This window comes from Monodelphis domestica, chromosome 1, assembly GCF_027887165.1.
Source record: "Monodelphis domestica isolate mMonDom1 chromosome 1, mMonDom1.pri, whole genome shotgun sequence".
NCBI lineage: Eukaryota > Metazoa > Chordata > Mammalia > Didelphimorphia > Didelphidae > Monodelphis > Monodelphis domestica.
This window is the reverse complement of record NC_077227.1, coordinates 166,049,424-166,072,090: the sequence shown is the minus strand read 5'-3', so window position 1 is coordinate 166,072,090 and position 22,667 is coordinate 166,049,424. Positions and strand designations below refer to the sequence as shown.

Here is a 22,667-nt window from a genome sequence, read left to right as displayed (position 1 = left end):
CTGGACCCAACTTAAAAAGTACCCCCCCAAAAGCTTGAATCCTAGAACATGTGAGTTTAAGGGGAAGGAAGAAGGAAGGTCCCAGGACCCCTCCCCTACTTACAGCCCTGAGCCTCCAGGGGTGGCTGGAATCTCTGGGCAGGCAAGGGCACTAGTCCGGAGGGAGTACTTTGGCATCAAAGCTGTGCCAGGCACAGGGCATTGAACACAGGCGACGTAGAGGCACCTTGTAACCAAGGAAAAATGTTCTAAATTGACTAATTAAATTTAAAAAAAAAAAGGTCTAGAGTAAAGGGAGGGGTGGCAAGGAAAACATAGCCACCAAGGAGAAGTTCCTCCAAGACTAGTCATGAAAAGGTAGGGACAAATGTGGAGGTTAGAGAGGAAGAAGTGTCATAAAGCCCTGGCTGGGGCTTTCCTAAAAGGAAATCCAGAAAGACCCAAGAGCATAAGTTCCTTTAATGTATATTCTCTGGCGTGGATATCAAGGCAGATGTCAAAGAGATTACTTTCTGGTAGCCAGGGCAGGGATTTCTTAATTTTTGTATTTATAGACCCAGCACTTGGCATACAACAAGTGCTCAATTAATACTTCTTATTCATTAATTTCATGGTAGGAAAATTATCCCAGATTTATATAGATGAGGAAATTGAGGTTTACAGAGAGAAATTTACCCATTATTGATAGCTAGTTAAGTATCAGTTTGTAGAGAAAGTGTGTTGTGCTAAGAGCTTTAAAAATATTATCTCATTTGATCCTCACAAAAACTGGGGAGGCAAATACTATCATGATTCCTATTTTATAGCTAAAAAAACTGAGGCACAAAGAGGTTAAGTGACTGGCCAACAAGTGACACAGCTGGTAAATATCTGAGATTTTAACTCAAGTCTTGACTCTAGGGCCAGCACTCTATCCACTGTGCTATTATTTGTTTATGCAAAACAAATAGTTCCGTATTCTTGATACATGAATCCATTACTGTGACACAGTTTGACTCAAAGCTATTATTCTTAAGGAGTCATTGGAATGATCCAAGGAATCCTGCTAGCATCAAGTCAACCCACCTGTTCTTTGTATAAACAACCCCAGGGAATCTTACACATTGTACAAAATAGTATTTCAACCCTCGTCCTGAGTCCAGTAGTACCTCCTTCTCCCTACTATATACTAGGTTTTAGAAGGTTTTAACGCAGTTAAATTAACATAGTTAGGTCTGGTGCTCTTTCCACTAGAGCAAGGTAATTGTTTTGTTCCAATGGATCCATGACCTCCCACTGATGTGTAGATAGATGAAAACACACCTGTTTTCTCATCCTGTAGGATTTTTATCCATATCTTTCTATTAATCCCCTATAAAGAATCTAAAGCTTTCAGAGTTGTCCTCAATGCACAAGTGGGACTTCCTTTGGTTCTTTTCATATTTTGAAGACATTAGTGCAGTCATCAAGCTTTCTATGTGCTATTATTACTCGTTCTTGCTACAGGACAAGCCCACCCTTTCTCTAATCAGACATGTCCTCCATGAGGATTTCTTTTATACCAGTTTTTATTATTCATGGTAATATCAGCATTGTTGTTCATTCAGTTGTATTAGACTCTTTGGGACCACGTAGGACCATATTGTCCAAGGAGTTTTCTTGGCAAAGATACTGGAGTGGTTTACAATTGCCTTCTTTACTGGATCAAGGAAAATTGAGGTTAAGTGACTTGTTCAGAGTCTTACAGTTAGTGTCTGAGGCCAGATTTAAATTCAGGTTTTCCTGACTCCAGGACCAGCGTTCTATCCACTGAACTACCAAGCTGCCTCCTGGTAAGGATGTAAGCCTACTTATACCTTCCCTGCATTTTTTCCATTCCCTTTGAGTCACCTGTGATTTTGACTCTGCTAAGGTGGTTGTATGACTAGTTACAGTCATGTAGCATCAGCAGGCAAATAATAGTGTTAAAATTATGAGCTCTTGTGGCAGGAAGTGGGTTGAGAATTTTTTTGAAAATGCAAATAACTCTGCTCTTTTCTCTGGGCTAATTCTGGACCCAATTCATCATTCCTCAGCAGTGTCTATCCAAGATATATTTGCTAATTGATTAGTTCTATGATCTGCCATCCACTTATATATCATAACTGGGCAATAAGAATAGTTAGCTTTTCCTGTGTGGATTTCTAGGCAACTATTTTTGAATGAACAAGAATCTCTTTGATAATATGTCCCATGAATATTCTACAGCAGTGATGGCGAACCTTTTAGAGACCAAGTGCTGAAACTGCACTTCATGCTGCATGTGAGGCTCCCCCTTACCCCAGACAGGGGAGGGAGGGAGCACTCCCATTAGGCTGCAGGGCAGAGGGATGAGTGATGTGAAGAATGTCCTCAGGTGGGAGTGGAAGAGGGGGAAGTGGGGCAGCCTCCCCATGTGTGCCATAGGTTTACCAACATGCCACTTAACCTCCATAGGCCACACTTCCTCACTTGGAAAATGAGGAGATTGAATAAGGCAATTCTTAGGGTCTTCAGATTAAAAAAAAATAATAATATATTTAAATTGGCACTATATTGTCTAGCAGAGGAAATGTATGAAAAAAGTTTTAATGGATAAGAATTCCTAATCAGTATGTCAATTACTTCTATATGAACTGATTTTTCTGAAGTTCTTAAGGGTGCTCATAAGAATTTGTTTTCTTATGGACTTTAAACATTCTCTAAAAATTTATAATAATTTTTTTCAGTAAGTCCTTTCCTCAGAAAGAATGAATAGTTTAAAAAAAACTTTAGCCATTACCAATATCAGGGGTTTTTAATCTCTTTGTGTCATGGACACATGGCAGTCTTTGGACTCCTCAGAATGTTTTTTAAATGTATAAAACATAAAGGACTTCAAATGGAACTCATCATATATTGAAATAAAATTTAAAAAAATGTTTTTAAGTTCATGAAATCCAGGGTAAGAACTCTGGTCTTAAAAAAAGGGGGGGTGGGGAAAGAATGGTGATCTCAATATTCATCATTTCTGAATTAGTGAAATCCCAACTAATATTGGAAATGTTAACACATGACCCAAAAGGTCAAGTCATGGTTGGTTTATTTGTTTTTGTTTCAGAATTATATATTTAAAGGCCTCAAGAGTCCCTATTTTATCTATAGGAAAGAATTATTTTTATTTCAGATTCAAATTCAACTACCATTTATTAAAGCCTATATTGGATACAGAGTACCAAGTTGGGTGATGGTGGAGATGTGAGGTTTGACAGGTCCTTGGCCCTGATCTTATTGAGCTTGGTGTACTTACTTCACTCTAGTCTCCTGAACCAAACTTCCCCTACTTACAAGAAAAAAATGGGAGAAAAGAGCCAAAAGAATTTTTAAAAAAATGCTCCTGTGTTTATGTCTAAAGAGGGGGCTGGATGGAGAGGGAATTGTTACAAATTCTAAAAGTAGGAAGCAAGGAGTATATTTTGGGCTTTGGACTCTCTGTCCCACACTAAATTATGCCACTGCCTTAATTGTTCTTGTGTATTAGAAACCCAGCAGAAGCCATAATAGCTGGGTTACACCCAGACTAACCAGAGCAGTTCAACTTGCTGTGCCCCAGGAGTCAGACAGAGGCATCCTGCTGCCAGCTCAACCATGGCCAACACACACACACACACACACACACACACACACACACACACACACACACACACACACACGGGTTCAGTGATTTTTGTTCATAAATTTAAAATTACCCACTGTGGACATTGAGTACTAAATTGAAAGCTGATTATTATGGGAGGAGAAAACACAAGACCAAGTTTGGGGAGGCCTGGGTTCTGTCCAGGGCTGGTTTTGAGACTTTCTAGCTGCATGACCTTAGAAAAAAGCTATTTGTGCTTTCTGTACCTCAATTTTCCCATTTATAAAATAAAGATGATAATAAAAAATCTGGCCTATATTTTCTCACTGGGGCACATAAAGGATTAAGTGAATTGACAAATGGCACTTAGAAAAGCTAAAATTCCTATATAAATTTTGCTGGATTTGTTACCAGAAGGCTTACATTTGAATCCTATCCATGATTTTGAATACTTGTGTGATGATCAGCAAGTTACTTTTTGGGGTTTGAGCTTCCTCACTTGTAAAATGAAGGGATTGGAAGAGAGGATCCTTTAGTGTGTCTCTTTTAGCATTAAATTTCATGACGGGGGGAACTAAACCTCTATCTAGCAAGAAATAAATAAAATGGACCTTCAAAACCCCTCCCACCTACTGCCTAAATCATTTGTAGTAATTTTCTTAAGCCTTTTCTTTAGAGAGAATGTGAAGTAAAACCAGCGACTGCTGTCTTTCTAAGTGATCTCAAATTCTGAATTTTACCCATAGGAGAAAGGCCTTGGTTTTTCTTTAGAAGCTTTTACAAACCCAATCCAAAGACTTCTAGTCTTTAAGAAGACATCCTACTAAATGTTTCTCATGACAGTTTTCTTTTTATTAAAATAAAAATAGATCAAGGCCCAGAAGAGTCCCTTCCCTGGAGTAACTTGGTAGATTGGTGAGGATACATTTCATCCTGTAGGATATCAGGCCATTATTCTTTAAAGAATGTGTTAAAACTGTGTACGTGAGGCTATCCAGTTCATTTTGTTCGATTCCTAGCAGAGTGAGAGACCAGAGGGGAACAAACATATGTCAAAAAAGAGAGAAGAAGAAAAGAATACAAGCAGTTCTTATTAAAGAGCTCCAACAAGTTCTCACTAGCTTAAGAATTTAGCCTCTCAGTCCTCATAGGCAGCCCTAAAACAGTCAAAAGTCCTGTGTTCTTTGGGTATGAGGTCAAGTCCATTGCAGGCTGGATTCTTGTCAATGTCTACTTGGCTCTCATAAAACTCAGGGGAGTGGGTGCCATTTTTTTCACCCCTGTTGGAAAAGGCTCTTAATGGCACTTTATTACATACAAAGGAAAGAGTAAGATTTGTTATTCTGTCGGGTGGCCAAATTCTAATTATTTTATGCCAACAACAGCCAAAAGAATTGGTAGTCAAGCTTCCTCTCCCTGAGATGGGTCAGAAGAAAGGAAGAAAAGGAATGGCAGAGTAGAAAAAGTGGCAGCAAGTTTTCCTCAAGAATTTTTGCATATTTTTCCTTGTTGTTTATCCTCTTTTATTCCTGATCCCATCTTGAACAGCCTATGGATAGTTAGTGATCTTCAGCAGAAAATAAGGGAAAATTTCAAATGACTTGACTCCATCTACATAGAGCACCTGTCCTTCCACTTACATAAACTACTTTATGAGGTGTCTACATAATTTCCTTCTACATGGCAGGCTATGTAAATTTGGAGCAAGATTTTCAAGTCTCATTTTTGTCGTCACTGAATAATGTTCTAAAACTGGGGCAAATGAAATAATAAGAGGCTAGCATTAATGCAAATATCTTTGAAGGCTGAGGATAGTGAGAATTTTTCTTAAATGCCCCAAATTGTCTTACGGTTCTCCAGGCAGGAGATTAGAATAAATAGTAGCAGCAGCCCAGAAGTAGAGATTCTAAAACCTGGCTTAGATGTAGGAGGAAAAAAAAATCACTGGATTATGGATTTGGAGCTGGAAGGGACCCTATAGGTCACTGAGTCTAACCTTTCATTTTATGCTTGAGTCTCCTTGTGCCTCAGTTTCCTCAAGGATAAAATGAAGGGAGGCACAAGAAGATTTAAGTGATTTGCCCAGGGTCACTTAGCTAGTGAGATCTGAACCCAGAACTTCTTGATTCCAAACCCAGGGCCCTGTGTCAGTTATGCCATGCTGCCTTTAAAGTAAATCATTTTTAAAAATCAGTTTTGTATGTCACAGGCGGAGGGAAGGAAACCAGCATTTAGTACTATATGCTAAGCATAGTGTTAGGTACTTTACAAATATTGTTATCTTATTGATCCTCACACTATTGATCCTCCTGAGAGGTAGATGCTATTATTATTACTATTCTCATTTTATAGTAGAGGAAACTGAGGCAGACCTACTTGCTGAGGGTCACACAGCTACTAAAGGACAGAAGCCACATTTGAACTCAGGTCTTCCTGCCTCTAAGTCCAGTCCAATGTCCTAACCACACTATGCCATGCTGCCTGTAAAATAAATCATTTTTTATCAATATTGTAATTTTTTTAGCAATAATGTATATCAAAGATGGGAAGCTTTAAAAGAGGCTTCCTTAACCTTTTTTGTCACTGACATCTTTTTTCAAAGTTTGGTGAAGCCTGGAAGCCCTTCTAGGAATACTCCTTTTAAAAACAAATTTCCCAAGATAGAGGGCAGCTAGGGAGTGCAGGAAGAGAAAGCAGGAAGACTCATCTTCATGACACCAAGTCTGGCCTCAGACACTTACTAGCTGTGTGACTCTGGGTAAATCACTAACTCCTAATTGCCTCCATTCCAAATCTATAAAACGAGGACACCCTGGAGATAGAAATAGCAACACAGTGGACAGATTGCCAGGCCTGGAGTCAGGAACTCATCTTCATGTGTTCAAATCTGGCTTCAGATAGTTTCTTGCTTTATTATACTTGGTGAGTCACTTAACCTTCTTTGCCTCAGTTTCCTCAACTGTAAAATAAGCTGGAGAAGGAACTGGTGAGCCACTCCAGTATCTTTGCCAAGAAAACTCCAAATGGGGTCAAGAAGAATCACACACATCTGCAAAATGACTAAACAATAGCAACATAAAATTACAAAGAAAACCGATTATATCGAAAGTTTCCAAATTCTTTTTTTTTTTTAAAGTTTGTGGACCATGGGTTAAGAAGTCCTAATTTAAAGAAATTTAGAAGGAAGAAAAGGAGGGAAACACACAGAATTATAAACTTGAGTCTCAGGGTCAAATAAAATGCTTGTGGCAAATCCCAAACTGATATCACAGCTACCAAGTAGGATCAAAGGAGAAAAGAATGTGAGATGAAGGCAAGGATCCAAGGACCTTCACAAAGCAGGCTGGGATCATTTCCATGATGACAGGCCAGAAGGCAGTTTCCCTCCTTTTTATAGTACAGAAAGTACAAGTTACTCAAGGTGGCTAGACATCTTATTTTCATAGGGCTGTAGATCTGAAAGAGACCTTACTTAATGAGCTAGTCCAACCCACATATTTTCCAGATAAAGAAACAGACCCAGAGTGCTGAAATGATCTGCTTATTGACTAGCTCACACAAGATCCCAAATAGGAGAGCCTGGATTCAAACTCAGATTTTCTGCCTCCCAGACTCGTGCCAGTTTTAGACTAGCTGACCTACATGGATAGAGAGCATTACAAGTGTTCTACATTGGTTCAAATATCTGGTTACTTGCTTGGATAGGCATAGGAGACCCTTGATGTGAGAATAATTTTGCTACCTCTACTCACTTTAATCAGTATTTATTCAGCTTATTGTGATTCATTGAGTATCAATGACTGTATTAGTGAATTAAGTAGCTTGATTTAGTTAATATATTAGAATAGGAATTATGTAATCTACAATTAATTAACCCATTCTGGATTATACTATTTATGATTGGTTTATAGGATAGGATTTATACTTTCTAGATTTGTGTTTTATTTGCTAGGCCTATATTAATTTGTGTTAATGAGATAGACATCTGCTACAGTAGCATTACCTCCCTCCATCCCCATTTCTTTGAGAATAATGAAAAAAAAAATTTCCCTGTTTTTTTGTTCTTTTATGCCTAATGTTCATAATTGATTGTGGAAAGTCCCAGAGTCATACACTGACCTTGACCAAACAGTAGTGTTTGATGGACATTTCCTTTAGCCAATGATGAGATTTCCCCTACTTAGGGAACTGACTATCAATGAATTGTAATGCTTCATTCTATTTCATTCTCCCACAGTGTGTAAAAAAACAATCGAGATAAAGCAGAAGGATCCTTGGCAGTGAGGAAGGTCTTGGATCCAATTGCTTAGGGACCAGGGTCCCTAATTGCTTAGGGTTCCTTGGGCTCTGCTTCACTTTGCTTGTGGATTGGAATTTTGTGGTCCACATAGACCAGTAAATACTGTCCTACCAGAAGCCATATTTCCATCATCCTAGATGAAAACGTTACAGATGCTATTTGTTTAGATTCTAGCAAAGATGGAATTGATAAAAAAAAAAAAAAAAACCTTAATGTCTGACTGGTAGGAAGGAGATCAGGAAGATCCCTTGACAGTGGACAAAATCTAGGAAGACACAAACTGGAGATCAACCATGCACTTACATCCACGTTAGCCAAGGAACCGAAAGTAGGACCATCTATGATGAGATGAGTCATTGCTCTTACTTCTCTTTTTAAAAATGAAGTCCCTTGAAATTAGGTCATTTTGAGAAGCTTATTTTATATCATTTCACACCCAGACTTTCATCATCTTACTCCTCTTCATATAGTCTACACCAATGAAATGGTTTACCAGACTTGACATTTGATTCCCTATCTCCATTAAGCACATTTCAATAAGATATCCTCCCCTACCCAGAATGCATTTCTTTGTCTTTTCTACCTTGCAGAATCTTGCCAGCTTAGAAGCTACTGCCTTGCAGACATTCTTGATGCCATCCCATCTCAATTTACCTTATGCCTACTTATCTGAACATGTTTTTTATCTTAGAATGAAAACTCCTTGAGAACAGAATAGACTTCTTTTTTGTCTTTGCACCCCCAAAAAACTATCAGTTCCTTCCTTACACATAGTCAACAGGTAATACATGTTTGAAGCTAACATTAGTTCATGCTTCACATAATACAAACTCCTTAGGCTGGCATTTAAAGTCCTTTAAAATCTGGCCTTAATTTACCTTTCCAGTCTTATCTCCTGCTGCTACCAAAGTCAACATCATGCTCTAGTCAAGATGGTTTAATTACTATTGTCCATAACAAGTCTTACATCTTTACTATTTTACCTTGGTTCGCTTTCTTTTCTCCATCTCCATTTGCAATTCAAATGATAATTCTTTTCAGATAATCTCAGCCAAAAATGATCTCTCCCTACTTCCTGCAGTATTCCAATGCCAAATGTATGGATGACCCAATATGGGGAGGGACAGATGGATGATGGAGCCAGGATCCAAAAGGATCTGAGTTAATGGACCCAAACTAAGGCAAGAACATTTAATAACAATAAAGGTGTACATACATGGAAAATATCAATCTCCTTAAGTAAAGGAGTGAAGAGTCCTGACTTCATAACAGATTATGTGAAAAACACGTGAAGATTTTGGTTGATATAAAAGCTCAATATATAGTATGCTATAACTATACCCCCCCCCCAAACCTAATGCAACTTTGTTATAAATTTAGTATAAGGGAAGCAACAGTCCCATTGAATATTTCATTAGCCAAATAACATCTGGAGTATTTCATTCTCTTCTGGGTGCCAAAACTTTTAAAAGAGCCATTAACAAACTGGAGAGCATCCAAATGGTGAGTGAGTAGTGTGGAAAGCAGATCATAAAGGACGGTTAAAGGAACTCAAAATACTTTTTAATTTGGCAGAGAGTAGGCACGAGAGCTGTGACTGCTGATACCTGACTGAAGACCTATTATCTGAAAGAAGAATTGCACTTATTCTGGATGTAGGTTATATAAGTTGGTCTCAATGTAAGGAAAAGCTTTCTCACAAAAAGCTTTTGGAAGCCATGATAAACTAAGAGTACAAAAGAATGAAAATGACACACTTCTCTCCTCCTGACACAGATGTGAAAAAATTAAAATGCAAAGAGACATACATTTTCAGACATGGCTCATGTAGGACTCTGTTTTGCTTGATTGTGTAAATATGTATTGAGAGATTTGTGTAGGTTATAGGCTCAATTGTGTGTGTGTAGGTGTGCACATAGTTTGAAGACCACAAAAACCAAAGTGTATAATCAATCTCTTGCCTCCTGATCATGAAGATGACAACAAAACAAATAGTGCTTGCCCCTAAATGGAATGGATTTATTGCCTGACTGATTAGAGAAGTAGAGAGCACTCAGCAATGACAAATATTCAAATATCGTGAACAGTCACAATCTAAGGATATTCTAGAGTTCCTACATTAGGCAAGAAGTTGAATGAGTGACTCTCTGAGGCTGATTTTAGCAGCTAGGTAGCACAGTGGCTCAAAATCAGGAACACCTGAGTTCAAATTTGACCTCAGACACTTAATAGCTGTATGAGGAGGCAATTCTCTGACCTGTTTGCCTCAGTTTCTTCATCTGTAAAATGAGCTGGAGAAGAGAGTGGCAAACCATTCCAGTGTTTGATAAGAAAACTCTCCAAAACATATCACAAAGACTTGGACACAACTAAACAATAACAAGGTTGATTTTAACTCTTAGATCTTACTATCATTTTCTGTGGAAGGTCAACTGGAGGAAAAAACATAATTCTTTGGCCAAATATTATTACTTCAAAAGGGGCCTGTAGTTATGTTCCAGACTTTAACTTTTTGCTGAAGAGGTAGGTTCTCAGGCTCAGTAGACTTAGGGTAAAGACATCATTTAAATGAGCAATCAAGAATGCCACATTCCCTTATTTGCCTCTACCATTTCTGATTTACTTGGCACTTAGTGAGCAACAGGATGGTCTCTATTCTGGGACATGAACAAAAGAATAAGCCTATTGGTTCTCATGCAACTAATGTAACATAAGGTCCCTTACCATATGGATGTGCTCTCTATACATATATACACTAGCAGTTTTGAACATTGTGACTTAAACATTGGGGGGGCTTTAAAACATGTGCATGTAAACTTTTAAAAAGGATTCTTCTTACCACCCAATTTTTAAATTTTCCTGATGATTTGTACACAGTAGTACTCCATGAACACTCACAGTGTAGTTAAATGCCTCCTCTAACATGTAGATTCTGTTTGGAGGTAACAAGTATTGGAGAGAATCTGACTTACTAAGATAATAATAAAGGAAGTATAACCACAAGATGCTTCCTTTAGAAAGAAATTATAAAATGTTAATTGTAATTCATTTTGAGCAATTTAAGCTTTTTTAGAAAGAAAGGTTATAGAGTGGAATTTTTTCTATTGTTCTGGTTTTAAGCTCTACTTCAGTAACTTTACTTAATTTAACTTTTCCCTTCTCATCTCAAGATATCCAATGCTGAGAATATTATAGGAATGAATCTATCTCTTATTTCTGTGTCTTTGCTCTGACTACCCTCTATAGATGGAATGCTCCGTGACCCCTCATATCTTCTAGAATGGCCTGGCTTCCTTCAACAATCAGCTCTGCCCCCCTCTTCCAGGGAGCTTTTCCTGGGTTCCACAGCTTTTAATGTGTTCCAACCTTTATACATTCATTGCATATGTTATCTCTCCAATGCCTTACAGGCAGGAATTGTGCTTGTTTTTCTTTAATATCCCATGTCCTATCCCACCATTCCAGGTTAATGAAAATCACTTAATAAATGCTTTCTGACTTACTGATTTGCAGGTCGGGAAGTCAAATTCTTGTTGGATGGTACCAGTAAACTGTGGTTCTACATGAAGACCACAGATGCTGGAAAGGGCCATAGGAGCTATCTCATTTTACAAATGAGGTGAAATACCTGGCTGAAAGTCAATGGTAGAGCTGGGGTCAAACTCAGGACTTGTGATACCAAAACTAGCAGCATTCTTTGCACTGTACACATCGGAATTGATAAATCATTGACTAGATGTAACAGTCTTTAAAACATTGGTTCCTGGTTCTATATTGTTCTGTGTTTCCAAATGCCCAATAGCAAAATCCTTAAAAATAAATATGGGTGATTTACCTATAGAATTACGTTTACCAAATCCTTTCAATTGAGATGAATGATATAGTAACTCAGCATTTTCTTCTGGGTTAGGGTTAGAGTTAGAGAATGTCTCCTTTCTTTTAACTAGCACAATCTTTTGCTATAACTTTTATTCATCTCTTTAAACCTCTTCAGTTCTCTACTTACAAAGAATTGAGGGAGCTTCTGTCAAGAACTCAAACAGATCCAAGATATTAGTTGTTTTTTTTTGTTTTTTAATTTTTACCTTCTGTCTTGGAAATGATCCTAATTTTGGCTTCAAGGCAAACAAGCTATAAGGGCTAGACAAATGGACTTAAGTGACTTGCCCAGGGTAACACACTTAGGAAGAGTCTGAGGCTGGATTGGAACACAGGAGCTCCTATCTTCAGGCCTGATACTCTATCCACTGAATCACCTAGCTACTCATTATTATTATTATTGTTTCATGTTTCTCATGTTTCTTCAACAGATAGTAGAACTATATAAGCAAAGGCAAATCGAGAACTGAACTAGGAGGACCAATTGTCTGTGCTACAAATATAGAAAAATAATGTAAATAGGTAGGTGACTATGGTCAAGGAAACAATAGTACAATCTTCCCAAACAGCTAAGAGGTAGTTGCTTCACTTTATAAAAATTAGGAGCTATGGGATTATAGTTTTAGAACTAGAAGAGACCTTTAAAGTTGTTTGTCTAAATCTTTTTTTTAGATGAGAACACTAATGACGATGACCTCCAAGACTCTCTCTCTCTTCTTTCTTTCTCCTATAAATAGATTTTAAGGCAGAAGAATGGTAAGGATTAGGCAATAAGGGTTAAGTGACTTGCCTAGGCTCAGCTATAAAGTGTCTGAATTCATATTTGAACCCAAGACCTCCCCTCTTCAGGCCTGGCTCTCTATCCACTGAACCAACTAGCTGACCCTGGCAACTCAGTAAATTTCATTGAGATCAAATTAATTCATGTCTGTCAAGAGCTTCTTAACCATAATTTTTTTCCTACATAAATAGGAGCTATTACTTTATTTCTATTCGTTCACAAATGATTCTCTCTTCCTCTGGAAAATTCAACCACAGAACACAGAACACTGGGCAGCCTTAATAGATTGGCTCACGCTTCCAAAATCACAGCATATTTTTCAATGTCACTTCCATCAAGAAATATGAACTGAATTGTTGGCTTTAAAATGCTTAGACTGAAGAACTTTTTCATGGTAAATTTATGATTCTATCATCCCATCATTAATTTCATGCACACTCTTCTATTGATGAAATGCACTGCTACATTTTATTAATTGTTTTTATAGCTGAGCTTTAATTAAAAAAAAGGAATTTTAAACTCTCATACAGTCTTTTCCATTTCTTTGTGGAAGTCTTTAACCTACCTTTAGGATCTATATTTTCCAATTCTAGTAATAGTTGTCTTAAGAGAAATTACTAATAAGTTATCTTCTTTATGATCTGATAAGCAAGCCTGATTCTTTGGTTCAGAGTGCAAGTTGTTAACTTACAGATCTGTCTTTTGCAGATCACTTCCCTGTTTCCATTTATCTCTTTCCTTTATAAAACATGAGTAGCCAAAGAACCTGCATTTAAATCCCAACTCTGCCAGTATTTGTGTGACCACGGAAAGTTAATTAACTTCTTTAAGCTTCATTTTCCCAATTATAAAATGTCAGTTTGATTAAAAGGGTCTTAGGTTCTTTAGAGCTTTATATCTACTTGTGGTTTGGTCATTTTTCAGTTATGTTTGACTCTTTGTGACCCCATTTGGAGTTCTCTTGGCAAAGAAATTAGAGTGATTTGCCATTTTCCTTTAAATCTATAATCCCAGGAATATGGCTTCCAAGTGTATTGGGGAAAGTTTGTTTTTCCTTTTGGTTTCTGTTATTTAGTCATGTCCAACTCTTTGTGAGTCTGTGAGGAGGTTTCCTTGGCAAAGATCCTGGAGTGGGTTTGCCATTTCCTTTTCCAGTGGATTAAAGCAAATAGAGGTTAAGTGACTTGTCCAGGGTCACACAGCTAGTGATAATCTGAATCAGGATTTGAATTCAGGTCTTCCTGACTCCAGGCTGAGGGCTCTATCCACAGAGCCACCTCCTAGCTGCCTCTTGGTTGCTGAAGGGGAAGACATATAAAGCAAACTAAATATGAGTTATTCTAATCTAATCCAATAAACATTTGTTAACTGCCTACAGTGTGCCAGACACTGTGCAAAGCACTGGGGACACAATTTAATAAAAAAGATAGTCCCTGCCCTCAAGGAGCTCACGATCTAATGGGGGGGAGGGCAATACCCAAATAGACACAAGAAAGAAGTGGGGAAAGGAAGTTGGTACTGAAAGCACCTGGAGCAGTAGAAGGAGCAGAGCTGTCAGTCTTCTATAAAAGAAGGCATTTATTTGGTACTCCACCCCCTAGCCCTCCAATTAGAGGGGAGAGGAAGCTAGGGAGGTGGTGCCAATCAAGGCTTAAATTTACAAGTATGGGAAGAAATTAGGGGTGATGAGCTTAACCTGGGAGGGCATCTTGGTCAGTGGAATGGAAACCAGAATGATGCTAGGTAGACAGGGAAGGCTAAAGAAGGCCATGTCTATCTGCAAAGGGGTAGGTTATTCAAGGACGTATTATGTGCAGATCCATAGTATAAAGCCTGTGTGAAGTTATAAAGTAATTAGAATATATAACTCATCTCTGGCCTCATTGAGTTTATAATTAAATGGCAGCAGGGACAGTTAGGTGACTCCTATCCAGACCTGGCGATGGAATGTCCTGGGTTCAAAGTAGCCTCAGACATTCCCAAGCTGTGTGACCGTGGGCAAGTCACTTAACTTCAGTTGCCTAGCCCTCACACCTCTTCTGCCTGGGGACAGATACTTAGTATCAATTCTAAGATAGAAGGGAAAGGTTTCGGAAAAAAATTTAATATAGGCTACAGAATAAACATAAATGTATACATATAATTATTGAACTAGTTGGAGAAACTGACAAGTACATTTATGTCTAATACTGTGGACCGTATGTAGAATTTTGCTTCTTTGCTCTCTCCACTTGGATAGAGTAATCTAGCCATTTGTAGATCTGTCTCTTGAAAATATGTATTAATGTGGTCCCCAGGCTGTAAAAAAATACCATTTGTTGGAGGAGACCAAAAATAAAACAAAGCTTGAGATGAAAAAAAAGAGAGAGAGCTTTACCACTTAAGTTTCACAAACCATACTAGACCTGACTACAGTAGCCATTTCATCTAAACCTCTCATTTTATTTATGAGGAATCCAAGGTGAGTGGTCAAGTGATAGGCCCAAAGATCAAATGGATAATAAAGTTGTAGAGTTGGGAATATAACTAGGATCCCTTGACCCTGAATCCAGTCCTCCTCCATGCCATGCAGACTTCAGAAAGCAAACATCTACCTACAATGTAGCTGTGAAATAGGGCAGTGGGTTGTTGATACCACTAAGAGATTTCTTAGAGCTAGAGGAAGCAAAAACACAAACATAAGGGAAACTTTCCAGAGTTATTCATCCAGTAAGTGGAAGGGGTCAGAAATAGTTTGAGGGCCAGAGTTCTACCTACAAGTAGGTTCTTGGACGTTGAGTTCCTTGAGAGCAGGGGCTGTTTTGTATCTCCAGTGCTTTGCACAGTGCCAGATATATAGTAGGTACTTAATAAATGCTTGTTGACTTGACTGTCCTATTTGATTAATTGCCCAAATAAGAAACTGAGTACAAACTATGAGAAAAACATCTACAGCACTCAGCATGTAAATATTCAGACCAGCCCCAAAGTTGGACAGATCCTGAAATATGTTCAAAGCTCACTGAGCTGCAAGGAAAACTTTTAAAGGACATTCCAGGCTTTCTGAAAACCATTGAGAAAAAAACAAAAAACAAAACCCCCAGCCCCTAAACTTTCCCACAATCTTATTCCTTCCAAGTTCATGATATCACATGGTTTGATATGGAAACTGCTATTTGACAACTGGTAACTGTCAAATCCTGGACAAGCAAACTTCCTTAATAACCACTGCTTTTTGATTGTTTCTGAAAGGCTGTGAGAGAGCAAGCCACAACTATTCCCATTTTCCAGAACCCTCTGCCGATTATAGACAGAGAACTAATCCCCATGGACAGGGTGGACAGGTATTTCAAACATTAAAACACTAGAATGATGATTAATAAGTTACCAATAGGAAAGTCTCCTAAAAAAATGGGGTGCAGAGGAAATCAAACTTCTTCAAGACAAGAAAGGAAAAATGAATTGAATTTCAATATTTAAAGAGCAACTACAAAATATTTCTTTAGTATTCAAAGTTACCAGTGTCAACAGATCATGTCCTAAGATGACATTAACTAATGCCAACTATGTAAAAATTAAATCCTCTTTGTTCTGAGCACAGGTCCATCTGCTCTGTGTAGATAAGTTAATACATATACCAGAGACTGAAACCACAATCAAAGAAAGCCACAACAAATTCCTTAGCTGTAATAGATATTCCGCATGGTTTGAAGTGACTCAAAAGTATTTCTCTAGAATTAAAAAAAAAACCAAAATACTGGAATTGATTCTCATAAAAACAGGACAGCATTGACTTCTACTGGTACCAAAAACGGATACCAGATAATATTAATAAGCATCTTTCACTATCTTATTTTTACACACCTTTGAATTCAGAGTTCCAAATGATAAATGTACTGATTTAAGGTGAAATTTAAATGATTTAATCATTTGGCAGGAAACAACCAGAAGACTTCTAAGAGATATCTTCTAACCTCAGGATACTTTGAATCTATGAAATATGGAATATTTTTGCAAGGACTAAGCATGTACAATAACTGGGAAATTACTGTGTACCAGGATTCCAAATTTTGTGCTACTTCCAAAATCTTGTCCCCAGACCTGAGCCTTGGATCACTGAGGATCAGATGTAAATTTGAAAAAAACAAACAACCTTTCATATTTAAACTTGTACAAGTTTTCTCTTTTTCAAAAAAATAAATTGTATTGAAATAGTCCCCCACCCCTTTTTGTCTTAATAAGAAAAAAAGCTTATTTGCAACCTGTTCTCCAATTAATAGCACAAGCATATATAGCCCATCTCTTTGGGCTTTCCTTTGGTACCCAGGAGCCAGTGGAATCAAGGAAAATGTGGAAGGAGAGATTGAGACTACTTTAAAAGCATCTAAGTATACCCCACTAACAGAAAGTTACTCAGGATTGGTGAGAAGATTAACTAGGTAAAAATAGCAATCTCATTAAATGTTCCCTGTCCAATTTCAGCTTATCTTCCAAGCACAGTTCATATGATGTCTTGCCCATAAAATAGTCCCTGCAGGAAGTAGTGTTGCCTTTCTTTTAACTAGTATAATCTTTTGCCTATGACTCTTATTGTATTTTCCCATTATATTGTGCTATGTCTTCTGGGACTGAATATGATGTAGATGCAGTGAATTATATAGTACAGAGAATGTGAACTTGGCATTAGGAAGCCTGGGTTGAGATCCTACCTTATATAAATGAGAATGACATTATTTTTCTTTATTTGTAGCATTTTAAACTTAATAATTAAAAAAAAAAACCCTTATTGGTTTGAAGGCAGGAGTGGTAAGTCTTTTTTTTTTTAATTTTAACATTATTTTATTTGGTCATTTCCAAACATTATTCATTGGAAACAAAGATCATTTTCTTTTCTTCCCTCCCCCCCTCCCACCACCTCTCCCATAGCCCATGCACAATTCCACTGGGTATCACATGTGTCCTTGATTCAAACCCATTTCCATGTTGTTGGTATTTGCATTAGAGTGTTCATTTAGTCTCTCCTCAGTCATATCCCCTCCACCCCTGTAGTCAAGCAGTTGCTTTTCATCAGTGTTTTTACTCCCACAGTTTATCCTCTGCTTGTGGATAGTGTTTTTTAGATCCCTGCAGATTGTTCTGGGACATTGCATTGACCCTAATGGAGAAGTCCATTACCTTTGATAGTACCATAGTGTATTAGTCTCTGTGTACAATGTTTTCCTGGTTCTGCTCCTCTTGTTCTGCATCACTTCCTGGAGGTTGTTCCAGTCTCCATGGAATTCCTCCACTTTATTATTCCTTTTAGCACAATAGTATTCCATCACTAACATATACCACAATTTGTTCAGCCATTCCCCAATTGAAGGGCATCCTCTCATTTTCCAAATTTTGGCCACCACAAAGAGCACAGCTATGAATATTCTTGTACAAGTCTTTTTCCTTATTATCTCTTTGGGGTACAAACCCAGCAGTGCTATTGCTGGATCAAAGGGCAGACAGTCTTTTATTGCCCTTTGGCCATAGTTCTAAATTGCCCTCCAGAATGGTTGGATCAATTCACAACTCCACCAGCAATGAATTAATGTCCCTACTTTGCCACATCCCCTCCAGCATAAGAGTGGTAAGTCTTAAGCAGTGGAAGTTAAATGACTTGCCCAGGGTCACACAGCTAAGATGTGTCTGAGACCAAATTTGAAACCAGGATTCCCCATCTCTCTAGGCCTGGCTTTCAATCGCCTGAGCTACCTAGTTGCCCTATAATAGTTTTTCAAAGAATATATATGTATTCTGAAGTGGAAACATTTTCATTATTGAATGAAAGTCATGTGGTTAAAAAAAGAGATTGACTCCAGTCCTATCGTCTGAATCATGTCCATATGCCAGTGTTCATAATAAAGGAAGATTATCTCTAAGGGACTCTCCACCAAAGTATTATACTAGTCCTGTTTCCAGGTTTCTTTTCAATATCAGAGACTTCTTTCTACCTATAAAGTGCCTCAGTAATTACACTATAACAATATTTAAACTCAACTGTTTATTGTGCCTTGGAGAAACACATTGATAGTTACACTTATCATTTATTGGTCAATAAATCCCAACAAAGGTAACAACACATTAATCATTTGAAACAACATACCAGTCCTGCAAAGTGTTACCATTCTACAATGATACTAGATTAAAAGCTGTGTTGATTGCCTCAATTTAGTTGTAGGCTTGTCAAAACAATCTTTCTTTTGTACAAGTTTTCTCCAGACCTGGGAATTTAAGAAGCATTTTGATAGGACACAAGGCAACTTGGATCCATTCCTTAGCCAGGCAACTCTTGAATTAAATGGCAGTATCATAGAAAGAAAAGAAAAATATTGGAACTTTTGTTTGGGTAAATGTCTAGTCCATAGTTTTATCCTTTAAAGGTTCATTTGGGTGCTTTTAAATGTCTAAGAAAAATGTCTTTTTTAAAAGACATTTTTAAGGGGAAAAAACCAAGAAGAAGCATTTTTATTCACCAAAAATTTGGTACCTAGAACCACCTGAAACTTTTTAGGTCCTACCTTGAAGGTCACTATTTTGAGCAAGCCTATATTCTCAGAAGTTTTAATAAATAAAATGTCAGTGTTTTAAAAAAATGAAATAGATTCCATTTTTCCATTAACAGTTATCCTTGAAAATAAGAAAAAAACTATAGTCACTTAATACTATATGAACATATACATATAAACACACACACAAATATCAACAGGATTTCACCACAGGGTTGAAGTTCTAGGAAACACAATAAAGAGTTCCCAGTATGAATTCCTTAAAGAAAGAAAAACATTGGTGAATATGTACTTTTATCCTGTAGTGCACATATCTGCCAAATTCGAACTCTCCGGGTTTTTCCACACATGTACCTCTAACAGATATAATTCAACCTAATGTAAAGCACATGCTTGGTTTTATTCTACAATTTCACATTTGGCAAAAGATGGGGGCCTCAGTCGATGGCAACAGATGTAAAAGAGTATTCCAACCACCAAAGTCTAAAACATCTTGCTTATAAACTTATTTTAGGGAGAAGTAAAAATCTAAACTCAGAAATAAAGATCTTTAAATCCTAAAGCAAATCACTTAAACACATTGCCTAAAATTTCCCTTCCATAATGTGGCCAATGTGGTCAAACAAAGCTAATTTTATCTTCCCATCAAATGAGAAATATACCCAAGAGCATAAATTAATGAAACTAAAATTTTCTACACGAAATAAAGTGCCACTACATAGAATTTGCTGCTTGCTACAACCAAAATACAACATAGGAACAATGAGGAAGCTAGCATATGGAATGAATCACACATCTCAAATACTATTGGGAAAACCAACAACTATTATTAATATAATTGTTACTCTTTTGGTATTTAATAGCCTTTTTTGATTTACAAGTGTTTTACAATCAACAGTGAATTTTTATATCCTTTTGAAATGAGCCAATATTATAATCCCAATGATCTATGGAGAGGTAAAGCAAGTAAGATCATATAAGCATGACTTAGAGCTTTGAACAATCTTAGAGAAGTCAAGTCAAATCAACGAGCATTTATTAAGCACTGATTCTGGACATGTAATTAAAGTGTTACCAAAAGAAGGCAAAAATAGACTCAAGAAGTCTCAGAGCTGAAAGACAGAAAACAAGTCAACAAGGGAGCTCCTTAGAGGGGATCAATTCAGGCTGGAAGACAGCACAAATAATAAAGCATATTGATGGCTAGCATACAGAAAACAGACAGAGCACATGATCTCCCAAAGTATTCCAGTTCACTCTTGGGTAGCCATAATTGTTAGTATGTTTTTTTTTCTCTTAGACTCTTACCTTCTGTCTTAGAATGGATACTAAGAATTCATTCCAAGACAGAAGAGGGATAAGCAGTTGGGGTGAAGTGACTTGCCCAGGGACATAGTTAGGAAGTGTCTATGCCCAGATTTGAACCCGGGACCTTCCCTCCAGGCATGACTCTCTATCCACTGAGATATCTAGTCATCCCACACATTTTCTCTTACATTTATATTTTCTTCTACTTCTACCTACTGCTCCTAGGTTAATTCTGTTCTCTGGGGCCAAGCCCTTCAAATACCTGTGAAGACAGTCCAAGGTCTATGAGAGTAGGGATAGTTCAATTCTTTGTATTTGTATCCCCGGTGTCTAGCACATAGTAGGCATTTAATAAATACTTGTTGATTGATACTTGAAGTCTTCTCTCCTCTAAGCATAATATCTTCAGTTTCTTCAATCTTGCATGGCATAAACCTCAGTTTCCCACTCTCTCTCTGGAGGCTTCTCTCTTTAGCTAGAGGGACATCTAGGAAGTATAGTAGATAGAATGCCAGGACTAGAGTTGGGAGAACTTGGTTTCAAATTTGGCCTCAGACACATCCTACCTATGTGAACCTGGGCAAGTCATTTGACCCTGTTGGCCTCAGTTTTCTTATCTGTAAAATGAAGAAGAAAATGGCAAATCCCTCAAGTATCTTTGCTAAAAAAACCCCAAGAAGGCCCAACGAAGAGTTAGATATGACTAAAACCAGCTAAACAACAACAATTTAATTTTATCATTATAGGTGGGGGCTCATCATTCTAGTCTATCACCTTTTGGGCTACTGAAAGTCTTCAAATGTTTTGGCTTCCCCTCCTAGGTTTGTGTCATCTGTAAATTCGATGAGCATGCCATCAATCAAATCACAGCAAACCTCTCATGCAAATCCAAGAATATTTGGAGAAATTAGAATGACATAAATTAAATTAAAAAGCATAAACCATAACCCAGAAACATCTATCTAGTAAAACATTTGAAGAATGCAAGAGATTACAGGGTTATATATTTATATTATCGAGTCTAACTCCATTTTACAAATGAGGAAACTGCGGCCCAGAGACATGAATCACTATGCCCAACAAAGTCAAATGGCTAAGAAGTAGTAATAAGTAGCAGAGTCTGGATTTGGATGTAGGTCCTTCCAACATCAAATCTAGCACTAATATTTTATCCAAAAGTCACAATGATTTTCTTGACAAAGTTGAGAGTGAGCCTCTATGTTTGTGACTTTATAATATTAATATATTAAAAATATTCCACTTAAGAATTTTATATAATTTTTCTATTAATAAATGAGGCTTCTAGAAGGATCAGTAAAGGATGACTTCAGGGGCTTTTACTGCTCCTCCAACCTCATACACAACTTGTAATGAAACAAGTCATATATAAAATCACTCCATCACATCCCAGATATGTTGAGACTGCTTATTTGAGTCAGCTAGTCAACACCCATTGCAAGCCTAAAAATGTGTAGAACACTATTAGAATGTCACAGAATTTGGGGACTAGTAAATTGTGGGTTACTGACTTCCAGGTCCAATAACCATTTGGAAATTAATAGAAGGAAGTTAGGAAATTGACAGAAAGGCTGTGCTGAATGATACTTGAATTTACCTAGTATCTTTCTTCAAAGGGCAGAAAAAATATTAAATAACATGCTTCTTGCCATTCTTGGGTGTAAAGTGAGCTCTCTTTCTAGCCAATGGCTTATGTGTCTTGGCGACAGTTTGCTTCTCAGGTTTCAAAGAAATTAAAGAGCCCATGTACTAAAAATTCAACTTTGGGCTGGTGTTATAAGCATCAGTTAGCTGAGCAATGAAGAGAAGACAGTCCTGAGACATGCAGAAGGATCAAGAGGTTTTTTAAAAACAAATGGTGAGTTCAACCAATCAATCAACATTTATTAAGCACTTACCATGTGCCCAGCTCTGTGAGCTAGATTCAAAGACAAAGTGCTGGTTCAAAAAGAAAAGAAACACAGGATGAGTTGAAAAGTCCACTTGAATCACATTAAAGATAAGGTCAGGAGAGAGAAGGTGATGAAAGAGAGACTGAGGAGAATCCAGGATATGCAGATCCAGTTGAAAGGTTCATTTTGGGAAAAGCATTAGATGGCAATGCCTACAACCAAAGAAAAGGTCAGCTAGAGGATTTCTAAGGGAAGAAGTCATAGGACATTGGCCACCTTGATGAATAAGGTAGCTATGAAATAATTTTAACCAAAGGCAAAGGATCAATGATCAATTAAGAAGCATTTTTAAATGATC

The 22,667-nt window shown here is 37.4% G+C and overlaps 1 protein-coding gene across 3 annotated transcripts in view; it reads right to left on the bottom strand.

Moving 5' to 3' along the window:
* MYO1E (myosin IE) overlaps positions 1 to 22,667 on the bottom strand; it is a 249,712-nt gene that overhangs the window by 201,667 nt on the left and 25,378 nt on the right. The window contains exon 2 of one of the 3 annotated variants that reach the window (XM_056809198.1): positions 22,316 to 22,355. The exons of the other annotated variants lie outside the window; for them this stretch is intronic. Within the exon in view, the coding sequence (XP_056665176.1) occupies positions 22,316 to 22,318 (3 nt within the window). The 5' untranslated portion in view covers positions 22,319 to 22,355. The remainder of the gene's footprint in view (positions 1 to 22,315; positions 22,356 to 22,667) is intronic. 3 annotated transcript variants of the gene reach the window in all.